Here is an 8,984-nt window from a genome sequence, read left to right as displayed (position 1 = left end):
AGGGAGGGATTATAGCGTTGCACAGGACGCCATTGACATTTTAGAGCCCAATGTCCACCCTGGTTGGGAATACTTCTGTGGAGTTGAATCCCAGAATTCTCCCCACCCACATCCTCCCTGGAAAAAACCAAAAAATATCAATGGTTGGTTCAGAACAGTTGGGCCTGGTGAGCATTTAAGGTCCCCAACCCTAATCTGCGGGTTGCCATCTGATTGGATTTTATTCTGATCCTGATCTGATTTGAGGATGTATTTTAATTGATTGTCTGATTTTATGTTAATGTGTTATACATTTGATGTTAGCCGCCCTGAGCCCAGCTTTGGCTGGGGAGGGCAGGGTATAAATAAAAATTATTATTATTATTATTATTATTATTATTATTATTATTAATCTTATATGCTGCTTTATTAAAAAATTCATGACTAGACCTCTGATCCTAAACTGAATAGTTATTTGCCCAACCACCCCCTCCAGAACCCACTGCTCTCAACTGCCTCTCAACTGCCTCTCATTCAAACTCCTTTTCAAATCCTCATCCAATCATCACTCACCACCAGAATTCCATACTCTCCCTTTCCCCCTCCCTCCCTCCTTAACATTCCCATAATAATTCTAATACTATTACCTTAATAACCCTATTACATTCTTTTTTATGTAAGTTTTTTAATTCAAAATTAAAACAAAACATATTATCCAAAAACATATCATCCTTGTTTCCCCCCCATCTTTCCTTCCTCCCCCACAAAACCCACCCCCCACTTCCCTCAGTTCCAGTCTTTGGTTTCTCTGAGACTGCTGTTTTCTGCATGTTACAAAGTGGTATAGCTCCTCAAACTATTTAGCTGATTATTATCAATAAAACGTTGGTGAATGTTTATTCAAAGCCTTGCTCCCTCCTCCCTGTCACAGCCCTTGAAGGTATTGACAGGGCTGCATTTTGTGGCTCTCATATCCATGTCCTGAGAGAGAGAGCAAAACGTTTCTCTCTCCCCTTTCTCCACCCCAGGCAGAATTGCAAGGGAGCAGTGCATCTGGCTGGGAAGAAGATGGTGGGAGTTTGGAGCTCAGCCAGGGCTGGCTGTGGGCAGGATCCTGGTGTAGCCTTTTCAGGCTTTGCCCTCGGGCGGGAAGAGCATTGCACCCGGGGAGAGGGAAATGGGAGTCAAACAGACACTCAAGGGATAATTTCAGAGAAAGAGCTTTATTTCTACCATCTGGGCTTGGTAGAAGGAGCTAGTGTGATCATTTCACAAACAAGCACAGCCATTTGCACAGAGCATATATTCCCCTCCAGTTCCCTCCCCCCTTTCCCTCCTCAGGAGCCCTGCCCCATGATGAGTTTCCTGAGCATGAACAGAAAGCTCCTGTCTTTGGGACTCTTCCCAGGAAAGGGGGATGAGAAGCCAAGGGGGTTGAGGAGCCTTGCGTTTCCGCGTGTCCAAGATGTGTTGCAACCGAATGAGATAAGAGTCAGTTCCCAGGCCTGCTTATTCTTGGCATTGATAGAGTCTATTCATTAGCCTTTTTGAAGCTCTCTCGTACTGATAAAAGTCACATTTTGCCTATGCAGCGGCATCTTGTGAGAAAGCAGAGAAGAGAAGAGCAGAGCAGAAATACTGTAAAATTAATGAATGTTAAAATGATGTTGGACTGAAAAGAAGTGGTTTTGGTAACAAGGTTAATAAGAATAGGTAAATATAGATAGTTATACGGATGAAAATGTATAGTTATAATAGGTTAAGTATAGAGCAAAGTCAAATGAAAGAGGGTAAGGATTTGCTGAAAAGACTTGGAAAACGGGAATACAAAAGAGGAGGGGTGAGGAGGTCAAGGCAATAAGCAAATGAGATCAAAGATGCTGAAAAATGGATTATTCCTTTTTTAAAATATCTTTTTTTCCCTTCTTTTTTCTATTTCCTTTTTTCTTTCTTTCTAGGTTGCCTTTTTGTCAACTTTCTTGTTAGCTTGTGTTTTTTCTTTATGTGTAATTTTTTGTATAATCTCAATAAATATTCTTTAAAAAAACAACAAAGAGCAGAGAACAGCTAAAGCTGTGGTTTTTTAGAAGAGAGAAAGGGGAAAGTTGGTTTTGAGGCCTAGGGTGACTTCGGGCCTAGGTGGGGCACCTGTCCTCACCGCCTTCATTGGCATTGCCTGGGGTTGGACTAGATGACCCTTGGGGTCCCTTCCAACTCCACCCTACTATGATTCTATCAAGCAGCTAAAGGAACGGGCAGAGGAGCGATACGCAGAACCAGGGAAGGCACAACCACACATCCCAACATTACCCTCTGGCCTGACCCACCGTGGCCGCATCCCAGCACACTTTGTTTTGTTTTGTTTTTTTAAAGATATTTATTAAAGTTGCAACATATTACAAAAATAAGAGAAAAAAGTAAAAGGAAAGGAAAAAAATAAAAACAAAAATGAAAATACAAAGTAAAAACAGTTAAAAACAAATCAGTCTTTCCATATCTTATCTTTCATTTGCTTGTTTCCCTGACCTCCTCACACCTCCCTTTTTTGTATTCCAATTCAATTAGTTAATTCAGCAAATCCTTTCCCTCTTTGATTTTATCTTAATCTTTTATCTTAATATATTATAACTTTAGGTTATCAACTGTTAACAATCCATTTTTACATATTCCTTTATAATAATGCTGCTAAAAACCACTTAACTTCAATCCAACATCATTCTAACATTCATTAATTTTGCAGTATTTCTGCAGATAATCTTTACATTTCTTCCAATCTGCTTCCACCGACTCTTCTCCCTGGTCTCGGATCCTGCCAGTCATTTCCGCCAGTTCCATGTAGTCCATCACCTTCATCTGCCACATCCCAGCACACTTTGACCCCCCCTGATTTTATTTTTCTTAATGCAGCTGCCTGACAGCCCAGCAGCCTGGCCCCTGTTTCCAAGCTGATGTCACAAAGTGTTGTTTTGCAAGCAAGGCGTCCTTCTGAAACATTTGAGAGTCGTGGGAACACTCTCCCCACCAGTGGCTTCCAGGAGCTTGCATCTTCCTTGAGAGAGGCAGGCCAGAACAAGGGGGGAAAGGCTCACAGTTCAGGTAGGTGGAAATGCCAATTGAGTGCCCCATATTAGAGGAATGCTTCCTTCCCGTGTCCCCACCCTCATGCGCCGGACTGCTGGTAGCATGGCTGGGAGCCAGGCGCCTGCTAATGTCTTCATGAAAGTGGCCTCCCAATTTTTCTCACAGGCCCATATAAGTTCAGCACAAACAGTTGGGCCTGGTGAGCATTTAAGGTCCCCAACCCTAATCTGCGGGTTGCCATCTGATTGGATTTTATTCTGATCCTGATCTGATTTGAGGATGTATTTTGATTGTCTGATTTTATGTTAATGTGTTATACATTTGATGTTAGCCGCTCTGAGCCCGGCTTTGGCTGGGGAGGGCGGGATATAAATAAAATTTATTATTATTATTATTATTATTATTATTATTATTATTATTCATTTTCTTTGCAGTGAGGGAACCTTTCCCCTTTGTTCTGGTGAAATCCCTGGAGAGATGAGAGGACCCTCAGGTACTGGGGCAGAGGGAGGGAAGGGGTCCTTGTGAAATACCTTTTGGGGTTCATAGGAACACTTTCCCTACCTGTGGCTTCCAGGAAGTGCTTTTCAGAAGCATTCTCGACCGTCTAGAGGGGCTGGGAGCTGGGGGCACTGTTATACAGTGGTTCCGCTCCTTCCTCCTGGGCCGTGTCCAGAAAGTGGTGTTGGGGGATGAGTGTTCAGACCCCTGAGTTCTCACTTGTGGGGTGCCTCAGGGTTCTGTCCTCTCCCCCATGCTTTTCAACATCTACATGCAACCGCTAGGAGAGATCATCAGGGGGTTGGGGCTGGGTGTTCATCAGTATGCAGATGATACCCAGCTCTACCTCTCTTTCAAATCGGAACCAGTGAAGGTGATGAAGGTCCTGTGCAGGGGCGCGGACTTATAAAAAATATTGGGGGGGGGCCGGGAAAGCTCATGAATAATAAATAAGCTCATGAATATGCAGATAAAGTGGCGCCGCCTCCTCGTGAGCGAATAGGGGAGAGCGTGCTGCGCCTATTAATCAGCTCTGAAGGAAATTGGGTGGAGCTTTTGCTCGGGAGGGAGGGCAGGAGGCATGCAGCCCGCCCCTGTGCATTTTGGGCTGGGGGAGGGGCGGCGGTGGTGCTCTGCTGGAGGGGTGCCTGAGATTATTGGGGGGGCAGAGCCCCCCCAAACGAATTTTTGAGAGGCCCCATGGAGTCGGCGCCTATGGTCATGTGTGAGTGTCTAGAGGCGGTTGGAGGATGGATGGCGGCTAACAGATTGAGGTTGAATCCTGACAAGACAGAAGTACTGTTTTGGGGGGACCGGAGCATGTGTGGAGGACTCCCTGGTCCTGAATGGGGTAACTGTGCCCCTGAAGGACCAGGTGCGCAGCCTGGGAGTTATTCTGGACTTACAGCTGTCCATGGAGGCACAGGTCAATTCTGTGTCCAGGGCAGCTGTTTACCAGCTCCATCTGGTACGCAGGCTGAGACCCTACCTGCCCACAGACTGTCTCGCCAGAGTGGTGCATGCTCTGGTTATCTCTCGCTTGGACTACTGTAATGCGCTCTATGTGGGGCTACCTTTGAAGGTGACCCGGAAACTACAACTAATCCGGAATGTAGCAGCTAGACTGGTGACTTGGAGCAGCCGCCGAAACCATATAACACTGGTCTTGAAAGACCTACACTGGCTCCCAGTACGTTTCCAAGCACAATTCAAAGTGTTGGTGCCGACCTTTAAAGCCCTAAACGGCCTCGGTCCAGTATACTTGAAGGAGCGTCTCCACCTCCATCGTTCTACCCGGACACTGAGGTCCAGCGCCGAGGGCCTTCTGGCGGTTCCCTCACTACGAGAAACCAAGTTACAGGGAACCAGGCAGAGGGTCTTCTCGGTAGTGGCACCCTCCCTGTGGAACGCCCTCCCACCAGATGTCAAAGAGAAAATAACTACCAAACTTTTAGAAGACATCTGAAGGCAGCCCTGTTTAGGGAAGCTTTTAATGTTTAATAGGTTATTGTATTTTAGTGTTTTGTTGGAAGCTGCCCAGAGTGGCTGGGGAAACCCAGCCAGATGGGCGGGATATAAATTTATATATATATATAATTGTTATTGTTATTGTTATTATTATTGCTCCCTCCAACCAGGGACGCTGCGCATAGCCATCATTGCTAGTTGCCTTGGATAGGCCTCTCCACCATGCAATTGTCTCACCCTCTTTGAAAGCCACCTCATCCAAGATGCTCTTGTTGGGCATCTGATTCTCCTAGGCCTCCTTATTCCTGCAATGAGTCAGCTCTTGTGAGATCAGCTGTCTCTCACCTTACAAAGTTCTATCTGGTTCCCAATTACTTGACAACTGCAGAAAGTCAACAACTTCGGTGCATCGAACTTGCCCCTTCCTTCACAGGGCCACGCTTCCAGGGCTGCTTTTCGGTTTCCATCTCCCAAGTTGATGGACAAAGCAGAAGGGAACACTCTGCGCGGTTTCCGGCTGCTGTTTCTGCATCCCAGTGCAGCCCCTCCAAGGCGCTGATGGAAGGCATGCAGAAACAGCTTGCTCCTCATGCCTCTTCTCCAGCACCCCTTCTCTGTGTGGGCATGGCTCCGTCTCGGCCTCTGGCTGCCAGATCTTTGGTGCAGAAACAACAGCCAAAGCTTCCTCCGATTAAGACTGCTGCTCAGCTAATTTCTGAGAAAGAGAAGACTTTGGCTGCTGCTTCTAAGCTAGGCTGGCCAGGACAGAGATGATAATACAACAAAACAACACCACCACAAACTGGCTTATAAGTATAAAACCAAATTTACTAGAATAATAGCTAGAATAGAGGTAGACTTGTAACCATTCAAACAACAAACATACTGAAATATGAAAAAGTTTTTCAAAGCTGTTTTTCAACGATTGAACTGGATGAGATGTTCTTCAATGGGTCTTGAGTTGGAAACACAAAGCCTTATGCATGGATCAATCATGGGAAGGCAAATCAAAGCCACCACCCTGGTGAGAATAACGCAAGTGGGCAAAAGGAGACCTGTTCTCCAGATATATTACAGGTTTCCTGTGATTTCATATTCTCCAGTGTGCTACCCTTACTGTTGTGGTGGCACGGGGTTGCCATTTTGTGATTGGACTTACGTTACTTGTTGAACGGTTCATTTATCCTGTCTGTATAACGTTTACGGCACATGTAACTTGTTAAGATAGAGTTGTACATTTATCAACTCCATGATTACAGTACAGTGGTACCTCGGGTGAAGTACTTAATTCGTTCCGGAATTAAACTGTTCCTAACCTGAAGCACCACTTTAGCTAATGGGGCCTCCTGCTGCTACCACGCCGCCGGAGCCCGATTTCTGTTCTCATCCTGAAGCAAAGTTCTTAACCCGAGATAGTATTTCTGGGTTAGCGGAGTCTGTAACCTGAAGCGTCTGTAACCTGAAGTGTCTGTAACCTGAAGCATCTGTAACCTGAGGTACCACTGTATCTCCAGGCTTTGTCTTGCACATGGCACCTTAGTATGTTTGTTGTTTGAATGGTTACAAGTCTATCTCTATTCTAGCTATTATTCTAGTTAACTTGGTTTTATACTTATAAGCCAGTTTGTGGTGTTGTTGTTTTGTTGTATTATTATTACTGTCACCACATTTGATAGTTTGTGTATATACGGGACAGAGATGAGACACTCATACAGAGGCCAAGTGGGGAAAGCTTGTAAGATCAGGTAGGAGGAAATGCCCCCTTCCCAGATCCCCCACCCTCCTGGTCCAGACTGGGGCTAGCGTGGCTGGGAGCCAGACACCTGCTGTTTGTTTTGCAGTGAGGGAAAGATTCAGACTGGAAGCCATTGCATCCTGGGAGGGATTGGAGCCCAGATGAAGGACTGTTGCCTCAGAGGTAATGGAATGGGGGAAGGAGGGGGCAGGGGCGAAGGAAGGCTAACGGGCACCTGGTGTTGGGGAGGGTGGGGCAAACTGCCCAGCGGTGCATGGGTGGCCTCTCACCTCAGAGGTAATGGGACAAGTGGAAGGGGGGGGCCTTAGGAAACCCACAAGAAGGCCTGCAGGATCAGGCCAAGGGCTCACCTGGTCCAGCCTCCTCTTCTGCCAGGGGCCACCCAGATGCCACTGGGAAAGCCACAAACAGGGTCCGAGCCCAAGAGCCCTCTGCCCAACTGGGACATCCTGCAACAGTTTTTCTGAAGCATTCTTTCCTCCATCAGGACTAGTAGCCTTTGACCGCCCCCTCCTCCGTTCAACCGCCTAATCCTCTTTTAAAGCCATGCAGTCAGAGATTCTCTTCTGCTGCATCTCCTGGTCATCTGATGGTTCCTGCCAAAAGGCGCCTCTTGTGAGCTCCTCTGTAGGATCTGCTTTCAGTCCCTGGGGTGGGTGGGAGAGCTGGATGGGGGGGCTGAGGGGACGTTCTATCCCTGGCGTTCAGTCTGTGACAGACCTTTCACACGTTCAGGGATTTTCCCCTCAAAATAGCGCTTAGCGTCGAGTTCTCCCTTGCTTCAAAGATCCCTTCTTTCTTGCAGGATCTCCTTTGTGGCCTGCTGTGGCTGCTGCCATAGCCTCCCACAAAAAGAACAGGTAAGAGGAAGGGAAGTTTTGCATGGGATGGAGAGAACACCCTACAGGGATCAGCAAACTTTTTCAGCAGGGGGCCAGTCCACTGTCCCTCAGACCTTGTGGGGGGCCGGACTATATTTTGAAGGGGGAAAAAATGAACGAATTCCTATGCCCAACAAATAACCCAGAGATGCATTTTAAATAAAAGGACACATTCTACTCATGTAAAACATGTTGATTCCCAGACTGTCCGCGGGCCGGATTGAGAAGGCGATTGGGCCAGATCCGGGCCTTAGTTTGCCTACCCATGAAGTTGAGCATACGTGTTCATGCTGTGGATGCGTTTCTGGAAAAAGGTGGACACTAATAAGACAGGTTTGGTAACTGGGGCCCTCCTACAGGTGATGCTGGACTACAACTCCCATGGTACTTGACCATTGTCCCTTTTCTCCTGCTTTTCAGCCAGACACCCAGGTGGAAATTCCCTTTAATATAGTCTGGTTCCTTTAGCGAAATGGAACACCGTACAGAGTGCATTTGACGATACTTAGATTGTCGTGTTTTAGACAGTTATACAAAAGGGCTGAGGCAGATTCCTGTTTTTTTCCTCTGTTTACTGATGGCTATGTATTGTTTGTTTTCTAATTTGCAGGAAGGCTTTGAGTGATGCCTGGGGCGGATCGATAAGAGAGGAAATGAAGACAGGATTTGGGGTGTTTTCCCTCTACTTTGCATATATAGGTGTGATTCAGGTAGGTCACCGTGTTGGTCTGACGCAGTCGATATATATATATATATATATATATATATATATATATATATATATATATATATATTGTCCAGTAGCACCTTAGAGACCAACACTCCCACTGTCCTTGACCATTGTCCTTTTTCTCCTGCTTTTCAGCCAAACAACCAAGTGGCCACGCTGCAGGCTGAAGTTCTGGCACCTTCCAAACCAAGGCTCTGTCTTAGAACCAGTTTCTTTTGTTTGTTTCTGTGTTTGAAATAATTTTCAATAAACGTTTTCTTGGTTTACGAAAGTATTTTCATTGTCTCTTTTTTCAAGTCGTGTTTTCTCCAAATCGATGTTCGGCATTTGTGTGTGGGGCTTTCCATCCTTGGCACTCACAGACTGAACAAAATTGCAATGTATCTCAACAGAATTAGAATGTTATGCAAAGGGGGGGGGGCTATGTTTCCAAGCACAATTCAAAGTGTTGGTGCTGACCTTTAATGCCCTAAACAGCCTCGGTCCAGTATACCTGAAGGAGCGTCTCCACCTCCATCGTTCTGCCCGGACACTGAGGTCCAGCTCCAAGGGCCTTCTGGCTGTTTCCTCGCTGCGAGAAGCCAAGTTA

The 8,984-nt window shown here is 46.3% G+C and overlaps 1 protein-coding gene across 2 annotated transcripts; it reads left to right on the top strand.

The window, feature by feature from the left end:
• The first annotated feature begins 6,482 nt into the window (after nt 1-6,482).
• On the top strand, nt 6,483-8,666 carry LOC310690809 (uncharacterized protein). Of its 2 annotated transcripts, XM_083470382.1 has the most exons (5): nt 6,483-6,773; nt 6,870-6,946; nt 7,590-7,644; nt 8,276-8,375; nt 8,531-8,666. In XM_083470382.1, exons 1-5 carry the CDS (start codon nt 6,727-6,729, stop codon nt 8,633-8,635), a joined length of 384 nt encoding a protein of 127 aa, XP_083326508.1. In that variant the 5' UTR covers nt 6,483-6,726; the 3' UTR covers nt 8,636-8,666. The 2 variants fall into 2 exon arrangements, 1 of the variants encoding a protein (XP_083326508.1); XR_014518168.1 differs by lacking the exons at nt 6,483-6,773; nt 6,870-6,946 and adding an exon at nt 7,043-7,060.
• The last annotated feature ends 318 nt before the right edge of the window (nt 8,667-8,984 follow it).

The sequence above is a fragment of the Podarcis liolepis genome, assembly GCF_965112155.1.
Source record: "Podarcis liolepis genome assembly, chromosome: 13".
Lineage (NCBI taxonomy): Eukaryota > Metazoa > Chordata > Lepidosauria > Squamata > Lacertidae > Podarcis > Podarcis liolepis.
Note: the sequence above shows the minus strand (reverse complement) of the source record. Positions and strands in the feature narration are given on the sequence as shown.